This window comes from Mobula birostris, chromosome 5 (genome assembly GCF_030028105.1).
Source record: "Mobula birostris isolate sMobBir1 chromosome 5, sMobBir1.hap1, whole genome shotgun sequence".
Classification (NCBI taxonomy): domain Eukaryota; kingdom Metazoa; phylum Chordata; class Chondrichthyes; order Myliobatiformes; family Myliobatidae; genus Mobula; species Mobula birostris.
In genome coordinates, this window is record NC_092374.1 from 38,000,087 (window position 1) to 38,022,652 (window position 22,566).

Consider the following 22,566-nt stretch of genomic DNA (forward strand, 5'->3'; position numbering starts at 1 on the left):
GTGGAGGTAACATCATGCTATGGGGATGCCTTTCAGCTGCAGGGATTGGAAATCTGATCAGGATAGATAGGAAGATGAATGCTGCTAAATACAGAGAGATTCTGGATAAAAATCTGTTTGCCTGTGCCAGAAAGCTTAAAGTGGGGAGGAAGTTCATCTTTCAGCAGGACAACATCCCAAAGCACACTGCCAGAGCAACCGTGGAATGGCTTCAAATGAAGAAAATTGATGTCCTTGGAAGGCCCAGTCAGAGTCCTGACCCCAACCTGATTGAACATCTCTGGCAAGACCTCAAGATTTCCGTCCAGCACCGCTCCCCAACTAACCTGGCACAGCTTGAGCAATTTTGCAAGAAGGAATAGGCAAATCTTGCTCTGTTACATAGTGTAAAGCTCATCGGGACTTGCCCAAAAAGACAACTGGCTGTGAGAGTTAGTTCAACCAAGTGCTGAGCAAAGGGGATGAATACATTTGAACTACTGACATTACAGTTTTTGAATTTTTAGTTTTTCATGCTTTACAATTTTCTGTGCTTTTTGGGATCTACTGTGAAAAAGGAGCATGTGATTCACAAATAATTCTCAGTTAAATCAACTATAATACGAGGTACTGTATCCTTTTCCGTATTTCCGTGTGACATAGAAAGAAGTCATTCTGTTCTATTGAGTCAATTCTGATTCACATAACAATCCCACTCACAACTAATTGTGTCCTGTAACCTACACTCCAATCCACTCTCCCAAGATTCTACCATCCAGATATGCACGAGGAACAATTTACAGTGGTTTCTCAACCAAGCTTTTATAATATACTTTGCTACCAATTTTTCTTCAATGACAGATTTAGCAACCAAAGCTTGGATGACTTACTCCAAATGATTTATATAAATGCTAAAAAGTTGAGGCCCTAATGCCTACACCATCACTAAAATTACAGAAGACATGCCACTACTGGCACTTAAAAATCTGCACACTGTTGCTCAGTTTTGATTTTGGCAGGACCCCTGCCCCAGGTCCATTCACCATATTGTGGTGGAGACTAAAGGTCTTCTCAGTGTTAATGGGTCATAGGTACAGCCTATCAAAGGCTGAAGAGAAGGATTGAGATATCAATAGAGGTGGTGGAGGCACACAGCTGAAATTTGAAACATTTACTTTGTTAGGTACTAGTATAGAAGACAAGTCGAGGACAGTGTAGATTCTCCTGAGGATAAACACCTTTTTTGAAATTGAACTTAGCATAACTTTATGAAAGCTAGAGAATTACACTATAATCTTGATTTCAAATGGGCCAAGATAGTTGAGGAAACCATTTAAATTGCAAGATACTGCCCTGTTCTTTAGTTTCACCATTGCTTAGTTATGGTTACTTACTGATTTTTATATAACTCTAGGTTTTCAAGAATTCTACTATGAACAGCCAGAATCCTGATACAGTGCCATCTGTTAAGAGAAAAACAGGAAGCACGCATCAAGTAAAAAACATTGTTCAACCCAACAAAACGAATCGACGCCCAGGGACTTATTGCGATATGAATGAAAATAAAACAAAGCAGCATGATGTGGAGCAGCCTCTGGGAAGACCTGTGACTCGCTACATGGTGAACTTGCAGAACCAGTTTGCTACCTATTCTGGACAGAAAATCACACAATCTAACAATTTAGAAATTCAGATTAAATCTACCTCTGTATCTGTAAATGCAGTTGAGACTAAGCTCACCAGTTATAATGATAATGTAGCTACTGGTAGTACATCTGGAGCTCAAATATCACTGAGGCGTTCTGCAAGAATCAGAAATTCAACTGGATTTGAAGTCCAAGCAGAGGAAAATTCAACTACATCCAAACAACACAGTATTGAAAATTCATCCAAACAATCTAGTAGAGAAAATTCACAGCAACATCCATTAGTACTTAAACCCTGTGGTGCTGTGAACAAAAATAAAAGTATTGCTGATCTCAGGTGTCATGAAAACATTACAACTCACACAGGAAGTCAATTAACTTCTCTGGAAGTTGAATTGACTGATACACTTTGCACCATAAATATGTTAAAGGGTGTAAGAAACAAATCTAATACCACTGATGCAGGTGGTAAATTACTCACAAAAGAATTGCTGAGTGCATGCAACACTGATGAACAACCTGCACAATTGATAAAATATTCAGAAGTTCATGTCAGCGAAGAAATGCTGAGTAAAGTGACCCCTTGTAATTTAAATGTGGAAATGTCTCAGAAAACTGAATATGAAAGAGCAGGAGGACACTGTATTCATGAAAGCATCTCCAACAATACAACATCCCTAAAAAATAGGAACTCTCACTTGCCTGACCAAGATGACTCCACAAAAATCAATAAATTTATTGAGTACATTCCAAGCACTGAATCCATTGCTACGGCTGAACTCACCATAATGGATGATACATTACCAAAAGTTGAAATTAAGCAGCACAATCACACTAAGAACAAGACTCTAGAATACAATCCTGATAGTAATGTGATACTTTCTGATGTTTCAGAATTTAGATGTAATATCCCTATGATTTATGAACATGAATCTGGACAGGATCTACTTGAACCTGTAACCTCAGAACACATTTCTTTACAGCAAAAAGTCAGCTCCACAACTTCAGATTATGAAAGAGTTGATCATTTTATCACAGAATATAAAACCTGTAATAATGTCACCTCAACTCCAGACCACAGTGAAACTGTAATATTAGAACTCATAAGCCAGGAAGAACATTCCAGAGATTTGATGACAACAAATGATCAGTATAACAATAAGCCACCTACTTGTGATATGGTCTCAGATTGCAAGTTTAATGCTGCAACTACAATGTTACATTTGGAATATCAAACCTATGAATCTAATGCCAATTTGTCTGAGCTCTGTACCAGTAATTTAAATGATGCAAAGCACTTGGCCAGGGCAACTAACATGGCGACAGCTGAAGAAGTAAATGCAAATGAAGGTGGAGAAAATATCAATGATACATTTGCAAAATACCAATTCGGAGAACCAGCACAAGAGACAAATAAAAGTGGACCTGAGCATGTAATAGCCGAAACAGGTAGCAGTGATGACAAAAGAAATAATGCATTGCACAATTCAGATGGAACAAGCAATGTACATACTCCAGAAGTAATTACACATGCAAAAAGTAAAAACAAGGGAAGAAAGAGATCCTGCAAGCTGTGCACCACAGAATCTTCAGGTATCCACTAAAGAAGTAAAACCGGTTGCTTTACATTTTGAAGTTACTGTTTAATTTCACACCAAAATTATGCTTTCCCAAATTGTAATATGCAGGAAACCTCCCCTACTTGTTCTCAATGTTCCTTCACTAATTAGAGTTTATCCTGGTTAAATGTCACTTTCAGCCTGTCCCACTTGATTGTCACAAGCCTGATGTCCTCAAGTACAACTTTGGACAATCATCTCAGCAGATGGGGGAAATCCCATCAATTTCACAATTCTTCATTCTCAAAAAATGTGTAAAATCTAACCTCAGTTTGTTTATTTCCATTTCTCACCTCCCATTTGTATCTCACTGAACAACAAGGTTCTTTCTGATTCTAACATTTTTGCTTCTCTAAAGATTGTTTTCATTAATTCAAATTTTCTCTTCACTTCTTAAAACATGCCTGAATTTAAGTTAATATTTCAGATAGACTGCCCTTTTCTCACCTTGTTAGATTGATCTATTTTTCTTTTAACTCCTTGGTTAAACAAATTATCCCCATTCCCTTAAAAAAAAGGGAGCAGTATGGTAGTCTAGTGGTTAGCACAATACTTTACAGTTCAGGCAACCTGGGTTCAATTCCCGCCATTGCCTGTAAGCAGTTTGTGCTACATTCTCCCCGAGTCCATTTGGGTTTCCTCTGGTGCTCTAGTTTCCTCCCACAGTCCAGTTGGTAGGTTGATTGGTCATTGTAAATTGTCCTGCGATTAGGTTAGCATGAAATCAGGGGTTGCTGGGTGCTGTGCTCAAAGGGCCAGAAGGGCCTACTCCACGTTGTATCTCAACAAAATAAAAATAAAAATGATCTATATAGGCCAAACAAAAATAAACTCTAACTCAAGAATATACAAATGCACTCACCCCATCTTCCCACTGCTTTAACAGTGATAGGGTTCCTCTTGTCCTTGCCTACCACCCCATCAGGTTCCGCATCTAACATATCATTCTCTGCAACTTCTGCCATCTCCAAAGGGATCCCATCACCAAACATCTATTTACCACCACCATCACCCCCCGGGATCACTCCCATCGTGATTCCCTTGTCCATTCATTCATCCCTCCCCACTAATCTCCCAGCATTTATCCCTGCAAGTGGGCAAAGTGCTACACTTGCCCATTCACCATTTCCCTCACCTCCATTCAGGGACATATATATTCCTTCCAGACAAGGCAACACTTCACCTGTAAATCTGCTTGGGTCATCTCTTGTGTCTGGTGCTCCCAATGTAGTTTCCTATACATTGGTGAGTCCCGTCGTAAATTGTGGGACTGCTTTGTCGAGCACCTCTGCTCCATCCACCAAAAGCAAAACTTCCAGGAAGCCAAACTTTTTAGTTCCTGTTCCCATTCCTATTCTGACATATTGGTCCATGGCCACCTCTTGTGCCATGATGAATACACCCTCATGGTGTAGGAGCAACACCTCAAATTCCACCTGGGTAGATTCCAACCTGATGGCGTGAATATTAATTTCCCCTCTGGTTTTAAAAAAAAAATCCCTTCCTCTCCCCTCTTCTTCAGTTCTACACTCAGTCCTCTTAACTCTTTTCACCTATTTACAACCTTCCTATGGGTCCCCTCCTTTCCTTTCTCTTAATTGTCCATTCTCTTCAATCAGGTTCCTTCCACTCCAGCCTTTTAACTTTTCTATCCACCTGGCTTCAGTTATTACCTTCCAGTTATCCTCCTTCCCCTCACCCTGCCTTTTTATTCTGGTGTCTTCCTCCTTCGCTTCCAGTTCTGAAGAAGGGTCTTGGCCCGAAACGTTGACTTTATTCATTTCCATAGATGCTTCCTGTCTTGCTGAATTCCTCCAGCATTTTGTGTGTGTGGCTTTGCATTTCCTGTATCTGCAGAATTTCTTATTTTTATGATATCCAACTGCAGTAGAAACTTCTTCTTCAGGATAAAACTTGTGATTATGGGGAGAAATTTTAAAGTTATGACAAGTGTTTCTTTTCATTGAAACAGGTGCATCAGTGCGTGGCATTGTCATACCAAAATCTTGTTTGACAACTCCAAAATTACATGCTTTAAACAAGAGAAATGGCAAAGGAGAGACTCGTCTACACCATGCTGTAATAAAGAGAGACGTATCTTCAGTAAGATCTCTAATTGCAGCTGGAATTGATGTAAACATGAAAGACAATGCAGGTTTGTACTTTTGAAAGCAATCTGTTTTATTTCCTTTAGATTCACAGAAAAGTACGGCACAGAAACAGGCCAATCCAGTCTGTGCCAAACCATTTTAAACTGCCTACTCCCTCGACCTGCTTTGGGGTTATAGCACTCCATACCTATACCATCAATGTACCTATTCAGATTTCTCTTAAACATTGAAATTGATCTCACATGCACCACTTGTCCTGGCAGCTCATTCCACTCTCACACAACTGAAGAAGTTTCTCCTCATGTTCCCCTTAAACTTTTCATCTTTTGCCCTTAACCCATGACCTCTGGTTTAGTCCCACCCAACCTCAGTGGAAAAAGCATACTTGCTTTAACCCTCTCTATACCCCTCATAATTTTGTAAACCACTATCACATCTCCTCTCAATCTTCTACATTCCAAGTACTAACCTGTTTGGTCTTTCATAGAAAAACAGAAAACCTACAGTACAATACAGGCCCTTTTGCCCACAATGTTGTGCCAAACATGTACTTACTTTAGAAATTACCTAGAGTTACCCATAGCTGTCTATATTTCTAAGCTCCATGTCCTATCCAAGAGTCTCTTAAAAGACCCTATCGAATCCAACTCCACCACCATCTCTGTCAACCCATTCCACGCACTCACCACTCCCTACGAAAAAAACTTACCCCTGACATCTCCATACCTACTTCCAAGCACCTTAAAACTTTGCCCTCTCGTGTTAGCCATTTCAGCCCTGGGAAAAATCCTCTGACTATCCCACATGATCAATGCCTTTCATCATCTTATACACCTCTATCAGGTCACTTCTTATCCTCAGTCGCTCCAAGGAGAAAAGACCAAATTCACTCAACCTATTCTCTTAAGGCATGTTCCCCAATCCAGACAACAACCTTGTAAATCTCTGCACCCTTTCTATAGTTTCCACATCCTTCCTGTAGTGAGGTGACCAGAACTGAGCACAGTACTCCCAAGTGGGGTCTGACCAGGGTCCTATATAGCTGCAACATTATCTCTCGGCTCATGAACTCAATTCCAGGATTAATGAAGGCCAATCTGTCTTCTTAACCACACAGTCAACCTGCACAGTAACTTTGAGTGTCCTATGGACTCGGACCCCAAGATCCATCTGATCCTGAACACTGCCAAGAGTCTTACCATTAATACTATATTCTGCTATCATATTTGACCTACCAAAATGAACCACCTCACACTTATCTGAGTTGAACTCCATCTACCACTTCTCAGCACAGTTTTGCATCCTATCAATGTACCGCTGTAACCTCTGACAGCCCTCCACACTATCCACAACACCCCCAACCTTTGTGTCATCAGTAAATTTACTAACCCATCTCTCCACTTCCTCATCCAGGTCATTTATAAAAATCATGAAGAGTAAGGGTCCCAGAACCGGTCCCTGAGGCACACCACTGGTCACTGACCTCCATGCAGAATATGACCCATCTACAACCACTCTTTGCCTTCTGTGGGCAAGAAAATCCTGAATCCACAAAGCAAGGTCCCCTGCATCCCATGCCTCCTTACTTTCTCAACAAGCTCTGCATGGGGTACCTTATCAAATTCCTTGCTGAAATCCATATATACTACATCTACTACTCTACCTTCATCAATGTGTTTAGTCACATCCTCAAAATATTCAATCAGGCTCGTAAAGCGCGACCTGCCTTTGACAAAACCATGCTGACTATTCCTAATGATATTGTGCCTCTCCAAATGTTCATAAATCCTGCCTCTCAGGATCTTGTCCATCAACTTACCAACCACTGAGGTAAGACTCACTGGTCTATAATTTCCTGGGCTATCTTGCACCCTTTCTTGAACAAGGTAACAACATCTGCAACCCTTCAATCCTCCAGAACCTCTCCCGTCCCCATTGATGATGCAAAGATTATTGCCAGAGGCTCAGCAATCTCCTCCCTCGCCTCCCACAGTAGCCTGGGGTATATCTCATCCAGTCCCAGTGACTTATCCAACTTGATGCTTTCCAAAAGCTCCAGCACATCCTCTTTCTTAATGTCTATATGTTCAAGCTTTTCAGTCCACTGTAAATCATCCCTACAATTGCCATGGTTCTTTTCTATAGTGAGTACTGAAGCAAAGTATTCATTAAGTACCTCCACTATCTCCTCTGGTTCCATACACACTTTTCCACTGTCACACTTGGTTGTATTTTCTTATGTCTTATCCTCTCGCTCTTCACATACTTGTAGAATCCCTTGGGATTTTCCTTCCTCCTGCTCAACAAGGCCTTCTCATAGCCCCTTCTGGCTCTCCTAATTTCATTCTTAAACTCCTTCCTGCCAGCCTTATAATTTTCTAGATCTCTATCATTACCTAATTTTTTGAACCTCTTGTAAGCTTTTCTTCTTGCCTAGATTTTCAACAGCCTTTGTACACTTGTTCCCTTTCCCTGTGTTATATCCCCTGAACATTTGCCACATTTCTGCCGTAAATCTGCTCCCAATTTATACTTCCAAGGTCCTGCCTGATAGTTTCATATTTCCCCCTACTCTAATTAAACATTTTCCTAACTTGTCTGCTCCTATCCCTCGCCAATGCTATGGTAAAGGAGATAGTATCATTTCCCAATATCAGATCAAGTACAGTCTCTCCTCTTGTAGGCTTATCTATATATTGTGTCAGGAAACATTCCTGAACACCCTACCAAACTCCACCCCATCTAAACCCCTTGCTCTAGGGAAATGCCAATCAATATTGGGGAAATTAAAATCTTCCATCACGACAACCCTGTTATTATTGTACAGTTCCAGAATCTGTCTCCCTATCTGCTCCTCAATGTCCCTGTTACTATTGGGTGGTCTACAAAAAAACACCCAGTAGAGTTATTGACCCCTTCCTATTTCTAACTTTTGCATCTGTATTTACTCAAGAGACGGACACGGAGTCTATAGAAGTGAGGCAAAGCAGCGTCAACTTCATGGACCCTATACAGATTACAGAGTAGGAGGTGTTTGCTGTCCTTTGGCAAATTAGGGTGACTGTATCCTCAGGGTTTGACAAGGTGTTCTCTGGGACCCAGAGGGAGGCAAAAGCAGACATTAGCAGAGATATTTAAATCATCCTTAACAACAGCTCGGGCACCAGAGGACAGGAGGGTAGCCAATGTTGTTCCGCTGTTTCAGAAAGGCTATAAAAATAAACAAAGAAATTATAGGCCAGTGAGTTTGACATCAGTAGTGGGAATGTTATTGGAAGTTATTCTAAAAACCATATATAGGTATTTGGATAGACATGGACTGATTAAGGATAGTCAGCATGGCTTCGTGTGTGATAGGTCATGTCTAACCAATCTTAATGAGTTTTTCGAGTAAGTTGAATGAAGGCAAGGCAGTGGATGTAGACTGCATGAACTTTAGCAAGGCATTTGATAAGGTCCCACATGAGAGGTTGGTCAAGAAGGTTTAGTCATTTGGCCTTCAAGATGAGGTAGTAAATTGGATTAGAAGGAGTGCAGAGGAGATTTACAAGGATGTTGCCTGGATTGGGAAGCATGCCTTATGAGAATAGGTTGAGTGAATTTGGCCTTTTCTCCTTCAACCGACGGAGGATGAGAGGTGACCTGACAGAGGTGTATAAGATGATGAGAGGCATTGATCGTGTGGATAGTCAGGCTTTTTCCCAGGACTGAAATGGCTAACACAAGAGGGCACAGTTTTAAGGTGCTTGGAAGTAGGTACAGAGGAGATGCCAGGGGTAAGTTTTTTTACACAGAGAGTGGTGAGTGCATGGAATGGGCTGCCAGAGACAGTGATGGAGGCAGGTACAATAGAGTCTTTTAAGAGACTCTTGGATAGGTCATAGAGCTTAGAAAAATAGAGGGCTATGGCTAACCCTAGGTAATTTCTAAAGTAAGTACATGTTCGGCACAGCATTATGGGCCAAAGGGCCTGTATTGTGCTATAGGTTTTCTATGTTCCTAAAAAAAATCATTTAAGATCTCCCCCATCTTTTTTGGCTCCACACACATAGATTACCATTCTGATCTTCCAGAGGTCCAATTTTGTCCCTTGCAATCCTTTTGTCCTTAACATACCTATAGAGTCCCTTAGGATTCTCCTTCGCCTGTCTGCTAGAACAACCTCATGTTTTCTTTTAGACCTCCTGATTTTTTTCCTTAAGTGTTCTCTTTAACCTGAAGTTGTATCTGGTCTTAATATTTTTGACAAAGGAAACACCTTTTCATTTATCTTGGTCCTATTAGTTACGTCTCTGTCTTTCTTGAACATCATATTAAAAAAATATTTATCATGCCCCACTGTAGTATGAAAAATTAGTGCAGTTGACATTGATCAAAAACATACATCGAAATCACCGAATTCTACGTCTTTGGTACCTTTGTTATTTTAAACAGGATCTTTTTTTCTGTTCTTGAAAGATTCCCTTTCCTTACATAACTCATAAACTTAATTAGCATTCTTTGAGTTCTTGAATTATTAAATATTAAAAGATGGCTTCTCATAGTAGAGTCCATTATGAGGAGTTTTGCACTTAGTTTAAGGTGTGCCTCTGTTGGGATGGTGAATGAAAGAAATCAATCAGATGGTGGTGAATCTTTGGAATTCTCTACTCCAGAGGTCCTTATTTGCACAGTTGTCCATGCCTGATTTTGATATTATTTTTTGACTCTAAGCAAATCAAGCGATTTTGTATAGTGTGAGAAAGTTAAGGTTGAACATTAGTCTTGATCCTATAGACTGATGTTACATGTTTGATGACCACATGGTCCACTCCTCTTTCTTTTTCCTAACTTTGTGTATTCATATGTTCCATGAGATATGGCTGATATGTAGTTTTAGTCTATTTACCTTGATGAGCAAAAGCATATTGACTTCAGATTTAAGATTATTAATAGTTATACACAAGATTCATGTCACATTTATTTGATCAGGAATCCAGAGATGAACAAAAGTACAAATAATAGTTTGGAAAGGATTGTGTACATTCTCTGAGAAAGTTTCAACTGAGTGAAGAAATAATAAATCACTAGAAATCTTGATGAGCTATACCAGCAAGGAAGTTCAAATCAATTTACCAAATGGCATCAGCAATACTGCATTCCATGTAGAGTGGGGAGACAATGATACCATTTTCACTCCCTCTTTGACTGTTCCCTATCTGAACAAGTGGACAAGTAATCTGCTTTAGGAAATCCAGAGCCACCAGCACTAGAACGCAATTGAGCTGAGTGATACCATTTCAAAATGCAATAAATCTTTCAGAAAATCCCCATATTTCAGCTAGGCCTTAGATTTTCTGCCTGCATTTGGCAGTCAAAGACCATAAAAGAACAGATGATGCCATTGACTGCTGACAATGAAAGAACTGGATGCAGAGCTGACCCTCAAGGAGCTCAAACAACAGGAATTCTGCAGATGCTGGAAATTCAAGCAACACACATCAAAGTTGCTGGTGAACACAGCAGGCCAGGCAGCATCTCTAGGAAGAGGTGCAGTCGACGTTTCAGGCTGAGACCCTTCGTCCTGACGAAGGGTCTCGGCCTGAAACGTTGACTGCACCTCTTCCTAGAGATGCTGCCTGGCCTGCTGCGTTCACCAGCAACTTTGATGTGTGTTCCTCAAGGAGCTCAGCAAGATCATTGGCAGCTTGGCCTCAAGGAAGGCACCAGGCAACAATGGGGTTCTCCCAGACCTGATCAAGCACTGCCTGACTACCCTACTGCACCCACAGCATGAAGTCCTCTGTCAATACTGGCAGGAAGGAACTGTATCAACAGCTTATGAGGAATGCCAAGATCATTACCTCTAAAAAAACAAAGGTGAGAAAGCAACTGTAACAACTATAGGTGCATTTCACTCGTAAGTGTTGTTGGCAAAGCCTTTGTCTGAGTCTTCGTGGTCCACCTATAGAGGTTGGCTGAACGTGTCTACCGGGAGTCACAGAGTAGCACCCATGCTGGAAGGTCAATTGTGGACATGATTTTCTGTCTCCGCCAACTCCAGGAGAAGTGCAGAGAACAAAAGAAGCCTCTCTACATTGCATTTATTGATCTCACCGTGGCACCCTGAAGCAACACCTTAAGTCAGGCAAGGAAAATTTCCTGAAAACTGCAGAAAGACAGACATAGAAAGAAATGCTGCAGCCCCAGCAGAGCTGAGATCAATTATAGATGTGACGTTTGCAACAGAGACTCCCTCTTTCACATTGGTCCCACATCCACAGATGGTGCTGCACCAACAACGTTGACAGCTAGGATGCAACATCCATGGTTGACCTCGACCAGTGGAGAGCCACTGATATCAGATGCCTGCAGGTCCTGTACAAATTAGGTTTCCTCTGCTAAATGCAGCAGTGTCTTATAAAATGCATAGGTTAGTATAAACCTGAATAATTATCATAATCAAAACCTGTGTATTTCAGAGTGTTTGTCCTGTTGCAGGCTGCCTTATAAATATAACATACAAAGTAATACAGTACCAGAGATAGGAAAGCATAGTCCACATTCAAATTATTGAAGTGAAAAAAGATACCTTGAGTGATAGTTTGTATATTCTGCAATTATCTATCAAGGTTGGACAGCACTTCATGAAGCTTCTTGCAGAGGTTTAACTAATATTATACAAGAATTACTGAAAGCAGGTGCTGATGTCAACTGTGGAGGAGTGGATGGGCTATCGCCATTGCAAGATGCTGTGAGCAGCTCTCATTACGAGGTATGTGTGTAGCATCAAAAGTTTAATTTTTTAGAAAATAATTTTAAATGATGAGAGTGTTATGCTGAATCCATACTGCTTTTAAATGCCCCTCCCTTTCCACGGTCTGCCCTCTGCTTGTGAAGCAAATAGCATAAAATTAATCTATTCAAGTGAACAATCAACTGTGGAAATCAGCCGAAGTGATAGCTGATCACTGAGATGTTGTGCATTTCAACCAATTAAGACTCAATAACATGCCTGAAGGAATTCCCTTCCCTGTAAATTCCAGTGGTGTAAATGCTCATAGCAATAAAATATTAAAGTATCAATACAAATTATGGATTTGTTTAAATAGAGAATATAGAATAAAATTACATTAACTAGGTAAACCTGAAATGGTAGGAGCTTGGTTGTTTATGCAAAAAAAGGTAAGAACACATTGGACCAAAAGTGTTTTTTTTTTGTACTGTAATAAATTTGAGTCTAAAATCCAAGAGCCCTGAAGCCATCCAAAATTTAGGATTTAAGCATTGTTTGTAGTTTATTTGAATGATAAAGCTTCTGCATTTATCTCAGAATTTCTAAAGTACATTGAACCACTGTCCTCACAGTATAAAGTTAAGTCTTGTTTTATTCATTTTAGGCTAACTACTAAATTGATTCGGAAAAGTCAGGTACAGACCAGGCCGTGGCGGCGGGACCAGGCCCAGGGTGTATTGATGCGGTAGGGCCTGGATCCAAGTGCGGGTCACAACCCAGTATTTGCACAATTTAAACGTCAGCCCAGATAGACTGAAAAAGACAGGGTGTTGGGACCGGAAGCAAGGGTCAGGCTGCTTGCTGCTCCACAACACTTACTCTGCTCTTTACAAGCCGAGAGGCTGAGGCAATGTCCTGCCACAGGCTTCATGTCTGTGAGCTTCAGTATGATTTGCCTGTTGTGTGAACAATTGGGAGTGGAGGAGCTGAAGACAGTCGGTCAGCTAGCGCGCTATAAAAGAAGTTTCGTCTAGCGAGGCGGCCGTTGTCAGAGCTGAGAAGGAGAGGAATCGCAGGCTTTTTCAGTTTTTTTTAAAACAGCCAACCAATTGGGAGTGGAGGAGCTGAAGTCAGTCAGCTAGCGCACTATAAAAGAAGTTTCGTCTAGCAAAGAGGCCATCGTCGGAGTGGACTGAGTCAGAGTGGGAGGGCTTTGGCTCAACAGGCTTCAGCGTAAACAGGCAGAGGCGAGGATAGGTTCCGAATTTCAGTATTGGGTATGACTCTAAACTGCAACCGGTGATGAGGCTGTGATTGGGGATTTTCAGAGCTTTGAGGAAAGTGGAGTTACCCCTTAGTCATTCATTGCTTCCAGGGCCGCTCTGACCCAGAACGGTAGCACCTGCAAGGGTTCCCGCTCAGGATACGAGCAAAGGCCAACGGCAGATCCGGCAGGTTAAGTAACTGAACTTATGACGGAGAAGGCGGATGAGCTAGGACCTCAAATGTCAATGGCTATAGTATAGGCAGACGAACACTTGGGAAGAGAAATGGCAATTTCTTTAGTTCGCCCAACGGTAGGCAATAGCAAACCACCATTGCAATTTGCTAAGCAAACCATGGTCAAACTCACAAAATGTATCACACAACAACAGCGTCAAGAGGATCTTCAAGACAACTCTGAAGATGTTTCGCTTGGTACGGTTGATTCTGGCCAGCAGGGGATCCCCGACCGTCATCAAGCTAATGCTCATAAAATTAAAGTAACACAAAAGAAAATTATTGCCACTTGGAATGTAAGAACTCTATATCAAGCAGGAAGATTGGACAATGTGATAAATGAAATGGAAAGACTAAAGATCAACATCAAGGGAATTAGTGAATTTCATTGGATAGGTACTGGAACATGTCAGATTAGAAATAAAACACTAGTGTATTCTTGTGGAACATCCCATACTAATGGAGTAGGAATTCTCATGGATGAAAACATGACAAAAAGTGTTTTAGGACATTGGCCAATATCAGAAAGAATGCTCCTTGTTAGATTCAGAGGACAACCATTTGATTTAGCAATTGTACAGGTATATGCACTGTGACGAAAGAGGGTTACAAAAGTACACATAGACTAAGATGTTAACTGTCCTGTGCTAGTACCAGTGGGATCAACAGTTGATCTGCCACCTGTCTTCAGGAGAGAGAGATAAGTAAAGACAATGGAGTAGCATTTGGAAATGTTAATGAAGAGACGAGAGAGTTTAACAGAAGGAGACACCGGTCTGAGTATTGTCAAGACCGGCTCCTTTTGAACCCTGAAACTGTTTGAAGTGTGATGAACAGGCGATACCTCAGCAGGGGGATAAAAAGGGGCAGGTTCGCTAAGACAACACACACGACACCACGAGGTAACAAGACCCTGGAAGCGGTGCGCCCCCACAAGTCGGTGGGAGTTTTGGAGGTCTGGTCGTGGGACCAGCCATAGACGCACAGGATAGAAAGATATGGTTGGCGGAAACCTGGTGTGTGTCCGCCCTTGCCTGGGTGCCGGGTTCACCGCTGAAGAATGATCGTGTCTGGAACGGAGGGGTCACAGTCGGTGACCTCAGAAGACATTACAAAGGGCTCGCCCGAAAGCTAACTGTGAGGAATATCAAAGGTCTGTTGAATCTGATTTGAATATCAGCATTCACTCTCTCTCTCCCCAATGGCACGACGGCGATTACTGCGAACTGAACTAAACTGAACTCTGTCACTTGTGATTGAACATTTTACCCCTAGACTGCGATAGAGCCTGATTGACCCTATTATCCTAGTTCTGTGTACGTGTGTGTTTTTTAATGCTAACCTGTTGCATTTATATCCTTACTATTGGAGTACTGTGTTGCTTATTTCTTTAATAAAACTTTCTTAGTTCCAGTAATCCAGACTCCAACTGAGTGGTCCATTTCTGCTGGTTTGGCAACCCAGTTACGGGGTACGTAACAGCACAAACAACAGATGGAACAAATGAAGATGTAGATAAATTCTATGAAGAGCTTTAACAAGTAAAGAATGGATGCAAATCTCAAGATATTGTTATTGTCATGGGAGATCTAAATGCTAAAGTAGGACAAGGTGCTGATGGAAATACCATAGGAAAATTTGGACTAGGGGAATGAAATGAAAGAGGTGAGAAATGGGTAGAATGATGCAAGATGAATAATCAGGTCATTATGAGCACCTACTTTAAAAACCATCCAAGACGCTTGTGGACCTGGAAAAGTCCAGGTGAGAACACTAGAAATCAAATTGACTTTATTACTATAAACTAAAGATTTCGAAGCTCATTGACTCAATGCAAAACATATCCAGGTGCAGACTGTAATAGTGACCATAACCCAGTAGTATGTTATGTAAAAAGTAAAACTTAAAAAAACTAGAGGCAAAAACCTGAACAATCCCTTGACTACTTGCAATTAACTAAAGAAGAAAACTTAAGATAAAAATTTACAATTGAAGTAAGGAATAGATTTCAAAGTCTAGAAATAGAGTCTGTTGAAGATGATAGCAATCATGTAGAAATGAAATTTAACTCTCTAAAGGATGCCTTGGTAGAATCAGCAAAGTCAGTGATTCCTAAAAAAGAAAAAAGCACAAAGAATAAATGGATGACAAATGAAATCAAAAATCTAATGGAAGAAAGCAAATCCTTTAGTCCTTAGATAAAAAAGTTAAAAGCTTAAATCAAAAAGCCAAAGAAGAATGGTTAAACCAGGAATGTGAGCAAAAGAAAGAATCCCTATTACTGATCCAAAAAGGTTACATCAACAAATCAAGCACGGTAAAGAGCTCCTCTGTTCTTCAGGTGGATGTTTGAAAGCAAAGGACGGTACCATTATCATGGAAAAAGATGAGATTATGAACAGATGGACTGAGTATATTTAAGAATTGTTTGAAGACGATCGAGGCGAAAAACCAGAAATTAAGAAAAACATTGAAGGTCCAAGTATTTTAAAATCTGCAGTTTGTAATGCAATAAATAAGATGAAGAAAGGAAAGGCAGCAGGCCCTGATGAATTAGTAATAGAACAAATTATTGCCCTTGAAGATTATGGAATGAAAAACTTACTGATTTAATCAGTGACATTTATGAGACTGGAATAATACCAAAAGAGATGAAAAAAATCAGTATTTATCACTCTTCCTAAGAAAACTGGAGCAATAGAATGTGAATTACAGAGGGCCATAAGTTTAATGAGTCATATCACCAAGATACTTCTAAGAATTTTGATGACGAGCTAAAAGTAGGATACAAGCTGAAATAGGCAAAGAACAACATGGCTCTGTGAAAGACAAAGGTACAAGAAACGCAATATTGATGTTAAGGATACTATCAGAATAGGTTATTCAAGTACAAAAAGATTTGTTTGTTTTCTTTTATCGACTACACAAAAGCATTTGATAAAGTGAAGCACAATAAATTATTTGTAATATTACAGGAAACTCTAGATCTAGATTCGAAAGATCTCCGCCTAATCAGAAATCTGTATTGGGAACAAACTGCTGCTGTAAGAATAGATGAAGAAGTGAGTCAGTTTACGAAAATCAAGAGAGGCGTTAGACAACAGTGTGTTTTCTCCCCTGATTTATTTAATGTGTACAATGAAACAATATTACAGAAAATAAGAGACATCTTGGGAATCAAAGTTGGCGGTGAAAACATCAGTAATTTCAGATATGCGATGACACTGTGTTAATTGCAAGTATGGAGGAAGAACTACAAAACTTAATCGATACAGTTGTTGAAGAAAGTGCAAAAATGGGTCTATCTATCAATTGCAAAACGACAGAATGTATAGTGATATCCAAAAAGAAGGAGAATCCTATCTGCAGGCTGAGAATAAATGGGAAAGACATAAAACAAGTAAAGAACTTTTGCTACTTCGGAAGCTGGGTGACGTCAGATGGGAGGTGCGACTTGGACATCAAAAGAAGAATAGGGGTGGCAAAAGACACCTTTTCAAGAATGAAGAGAATACTGACCAATACTAAACTAGGCATGACAACCCACCTCAGAGTACTGAAATGTTATGTTTATCCAGTTTATGTTATATGGCTCAGAATGTTGGACAATATCTAGAAATATGAAGAAATGAATTGTAGCAGCAGGGATGTGGTTTTTGAGGAGGATGCAAAGAATATCATGGACGAAACGAATATCTAACGAGGATGTCATGAACAGAGCAAGCACAAAAAGAGAAATAATGTATGAGATAACGAAAAGGCAACGTAACTTCATTGGACATGTGATTAGGAAAGAGGAGTTAGAATGCACGGTAATTATGAGAGAGATTGAAAGGAAGAAAGCAAGAGGAAGACAAAGAGAAATGATGGAGATAGCAGGCAGAGAATTGGAAATGAATACCAATGAATTGATCCACTTGACCCGAAACAGGAGTGTGTGGGCCATGGCAGTCAAAGCTCAAACTGGGCATGGCACCTGATGATGAAGTTGATGTTGTATGATGAGCTGAGGCTGTAGTCCTGCTCTGGCTGGTCCAGGCAATTGGCCAATATTGGGGCTGTGGACTCACTTTAGTTCTGAATGTTGTTGCTTGCTTCTATTGTTTGCATGTTTTTTGTTTTTTTTTCTTTCTCTGCGCTTTGGGTGTTGGTCTTTTAATTTAATTGGGATCATTCGGGTTTATTGCTTTATGGCTGTCTTTAAGCAGACAAATGGTTCTGGGTCTGTACTCACTGGAATTCAGAAGGATGAAGGCGGGATCTCATTGAAACATTTCGAATGTTAAAAGGCCTAGACAGAGTAGACTTGAAAGGATGTTTTCCCATGGTTGGAGAGTCTAGGACAAGAGGGCACAGCCTCAGGATAGAGGGGCGCCCTTTCAAAACAGGGATCCGGAGAAATTTCCTTAGCCAAAGAGTGGTGAATCTGTGGAATTCGTTCCCACTTGTGGCTGTGGAGTCCAGGTCGTTGGGTGTATTTAAGGCAGAGATTAATAGGTTCTTAATTGGACATGGCATCAAAGGTTACGGGGAGAAGGCCGGGAACTGGGGTTGAGGAGGGGGAAAAAGGTGTCAGCCATGATTGAATGGCGGAGCAGACTCGATGGGCCAGATGGCCTAATTCTGCTCTTATGTCTTATCGTCTTAGAGCAAGCTGTGATTGAGGATGTTGAGAATTTGGTTGTGACTGTGGGTGAGGCATTAAAAGTGTTTTTGGAGCCAAGGTTTATTTCCTTGACTGGCATCTGCAGGGGCAGCTGAAAAATCTTTCACCCCAGTTTGATGTTGTACCTCTAATTACTCCCCAGTAAACAATCTTTGATGTGCACTTAATTATTTCAGTAACTTATGAAAAATGCTATTTTTTGAGGAGATTAGTATGCATTAGTCATTCTAATCAAATTAGCCTGGGCTGAATTTGATTAAGTTGATAGCAAAGACAATGACAGCCTGTAAAGTTGATAGTAAAGGTAAGGACAAAGGGAGGGAGGAATAGTAGACTCCACTGTAGCAATTTAAAGAAGATAATATTTAACAGTGAACTTGAATAGTACAAAATCCAGACACAAATATACAATTTAACATTTAAAAAATTTAAAGTGCTACAGTTTTATTGCTACAAGGGTTTAAGCACAGAGTTAGTTATAGGATAGAAGTAAATAACTCATTTTTTAGCTACATGTACATGATAGGCTATGCTTCTATGCCTTCTCATGAGCTAACATTTCCTGTCAGAGGTGAACTAATGTTTCTCTATTGGCCAATATTATGCCAATGTTAGCATATAGTCCAAAGTCATCCCAATACAAATTGGCATGACCCTGCGGATCAGAAGGGCCTTGACTGATGTCGTACTTGTGAGCCAGAATAATTGTGAGGCATGAAAGAGAAGGCAAACCAGCTCTCAGGTTTAGATTTAGACAACTTCAATGCTGTCAAAGGCTTCTAATATATCTGAATTCCTAACATTTAAAAATATTCTTAAGTTACTAAAATCAATGAAAAGAATAAAAAAGGTGTTTACAGTTGTTAAGTTCTTATATAAAATAGAAACACATAAATACTTTTAAACAATGAAACATTTAATTAAAGTGAATTTGAAATTAGAATTTACCTAATAGTACCCTTTCTTGTTTATTGGGGTTTAGAAGAATGAGAGATGATACTGAAATGTATGTATTCCCACTCACTTTAAGCTTGTGAAGCTCAGAGGAAATATTGTTTTTATACTGTGTGAAATGTAAAAATTGTGAAATAAAAAAATGTTTATTTGAAGGCAAATCCAATACACCAGAAAATCCAATAGTTTGGCATTACCAGTGTCCCAAGGGTTCCTGATTAATGGAGTTTTGCTAATGCAATGAGGGTTGAAGAAATACATAATAACCTGTTAGATAAGGATATATTAAGAATATCCACATGTAATGTATTTACACAAAATACTGTATAGTGAAATAAAGATCAGGACCCAGATCATAACTTGATGCTTTCAAAAGTGAAATTTGGCTCTGAGTGAAAAAAATGGAGATTCACCCCAAATTGTTAGCTAAAAGATTTAACAAGTTTGTATATTTTTCTAGGCTGTGAAAGTCCTACTTCAGAATGGAGCTGATCCCATGCAGAAGAGTGAAAATGGGAAGAACGCTTTTGATGAAATTGTGGATGATAAGATTAAGCACCTGCTTGAGACTTACCATAATAGTGAAGTGACTAATTGTGAAGAGCCACAGCCGGTTACAGGTTAGTACTCTATCAGTTTAAGAAGATTCAATTGAGACTATGAGATATTCTTGATGCAGAATTTTCCCTTAGTGAATTGTGAATTCTCGATGAAAAGACAACTAACAAGGCAACGTTCTGATGTTGACTTCAGGCCTGATGCAGAGGTTGGCTGGTGTCTGAAATGCAGCTGACTGATTATGCCCAGTGGAATAAGACGTATAAAATCATTAGCATATGGTTTCGGTATGTTCTCTTCCAGCAGCTAGTAAATAAGGATGTTGAAAAATCAGACTAGGAACTCAGATTTCAAGGGAAGTCATTTTGGTGAAGTGCTATGGAACTAAATATTGGAATTCAAAATTATGAGGCATAAGCGGTTAGCACAATGCTGTTAGAGCTCAGGGGTCGGCGCTCTGAGTTCAGTTCTGATGACATCTGTAAGTTGCACATCCTTTCCGAGAGCACATGGATTTCCTCTGGGTGCTCCAATTTCCCCCCACAGTGCAAAGACTTACTGGTTAGTAGATCAGTTGGTCATGATAAATTGTCCTATGATTAGGCCTCCAAAAGGACCACAATCTTGGCATGGTTTGGCAGCTTGCATGCCCCAATGACCCGGAGAGCTATGCTGTCTAGAGTCAGAGCCTTATGCTTTGATTCTTGGAAGGGTCACCCATGCCAAACAGGTCAAAAGGTAGAGATCAGATTAAGAGTGGTCCACCAGTCCTCCAGGTTCGGGGTTTCAGCTCTGGGCGAACAGCCCTGACAAGTCAAGCAAAATTGTTAAGGAAACAGCAATGAAGAATCCTCTACATCTGTGTGTGATAGTATGACCAAAGAAAAGGTGGCGCTACATATAGGCAGAAATGAGGACCCTGAACCACACCTGGGCACGGTAGAGAAGATGGTCAGGAAAAGAGATGGAGGACTTTCATTGTTGCCCTAATTGTCAGCAGCTTAATGAGCAGAAAGTAAATAGGTCAGCTGCCAGGCAGTGCGGCTTATTGTACTGAAAGGGTCTGTTCTGCGGTGTATTTCTAAATAAATAAATGATGGAATCCACAGAGAGGACATGTAATGGGCAGGTAATGTCTTCTCTTTCAGAGGGGCGGTACTCATTGGCTACAACCTGGAAGTTCATAGAAGGTTGCACCACGTCTAGTTGAGGAGGATGACTTAGAAGCAGCAAGGATAGGCTAGGTTCAGTGATAGGTGATGCCTCCTGCATGGTTCTTGACTACAGTGTACTGAAATCTCATAGCTACACTTCCTCTATATTGAACGTGCAAGTATTTCCAGTGCTTAATCATCTGCTTCTGATAATTCTTCATCTTAAAACCCAACGTCTTCCCATTCAGATCAACAGTCTGTAGGACACAGAGAATGAGAAGCAGACCGAGGGCACCGATGAAAATTTGAATGCATCATTTAATGTTCCTTTTGGTACTGTTATATGTTAAAGAAGAGACTGTAGAGTCTGTACCTGGAGACTCATTTCCTGGGAAGGACTCCAATCCATCTTGCCTTTTAGGAGCTGAAAGACAAACATGTAGATCTGTAAAATATATTGGTGCCATCTAATTTGAGAACTTGTCACCTGCGAACCTGAATTAATGTTTATCCTATTGGAAATTTTATCATTTGCAAAGCTAGATTTGTCATTTGCTTGATCAACTTGTGACCAAATGACTAATTCGCTGAATTGGAAAGATCTGATGGGATAAATGTTTCGTGCATTGAACAGGTATTCCTATCGCTGGGACACGTCTACTTCTAAGATAAGTCTACTTCTAATTTTCCTTTCCATGCATTGTGACACATCTGGCAGCAACTTTGCTGTTTCTATAGCATTTGTCTGTTACGAGACCAAGTTGCTAGCTCCACTCTCAACCCAACACAGATGGAAAGCATGCAAGGACCTGGCCAGATTCAATCCAGGACCACTCACCTTGAAGTCTATTGTAGATGCCACTACACCACCGGCTGGCTAGTCTAAGAAAATATAACTCTGTATTAAATTCTTAGTGAAGCTGAGGTGAAGCATCTTTACCTGTAATTTTTTTACTTGAATTTCTGTTTGTATATATTTACAAAACTGCTGCATTGTGAAAGCAGTGCATTAGAATGAAATGGGATAGAATACTGCTGTCAAGGAGACAAAGACACTTGATTGACATGTTTATTTTTGATACATCTCTGAATGTTATGAAATGTATTTTATAGGTCCTCCACATGATGAATGTGCATCTTGTGATGTTGAGCAAACAGCACCAACTTTACAAACTAATAAAGACTTAGAAAGTCCAGAGTTTGTAAGTGTCATAGAAAACAAATATTTTAGAAATTGGAAATATGTTATTCAATTCCATGATGAAACAGTTCAAGTCATATGTATTTTAAATATTACTGAATAAAACAACATCTGTCATTTCAGAATATTTCCGAACATGAATCAATTGCAATAATGCTGAATGAAATAGAAACAAAGCAAGAAAAGATAACTAGGTATAAACTCAAGGAGCCTGAAAATGCAGGTAAGCAGATAATAGAGTCTGTAACACTAAGGTGAGAAAAAAATGTGAAAAGGTTCCATATGATTGAGGATTGAGTAATCAAAAATTTATAGCAGATGAGGAGGGATACTGAGTTAAGGTTACCAGTAAATTGAGTTTCAATTTGGTTTGGGTCACTGGTGCTGTGTAAGGGTAAGAAAATATAACACCAATTTTTTGAGATGAATGCAGTAACCTGCAGGTCTAAGGAATCAAGGAGGG

The 22,566-nt window shown here is 40.1% G+C and overlaps 1 protein-coding gene across 1 annotated transcript in view; it reads left to right on the plus strand.

Moving 5' to 3' along the window:
- The window catches only part of LOC140197484 (uncharacterized), a 138,315-nt gene that overhangs the window by 88,092 nt on the left and 27,657 nt on the right, over positions 1-22,566 (plus strand). The window contains exons 14-19 of the mRNA XM_072257445.1: positions 1,394-3,218; positions 5,217-5,399; positions 11,967-12,109; positions 19,651-19,810; positions 22,016-22,104; positions 22,227-22,326. Coding sequence (XP_072113546.1) covers positions 1,394-3,218; positions 5,217-5,399; positions 11,967-12,109; positions 19,651-19,810; positions 22,016-22,104; positions 22,227-22,326 — 2,500 coding nt within the window. The remainder of the gene's footprint in view (positions 1-1,393; positions 3,219-5,216; positions 5,400-11,966; positions 12,110-19,650; positions 19,811-22,015; positions 22,105-22,226; positions 22,327-22,566) is intronic.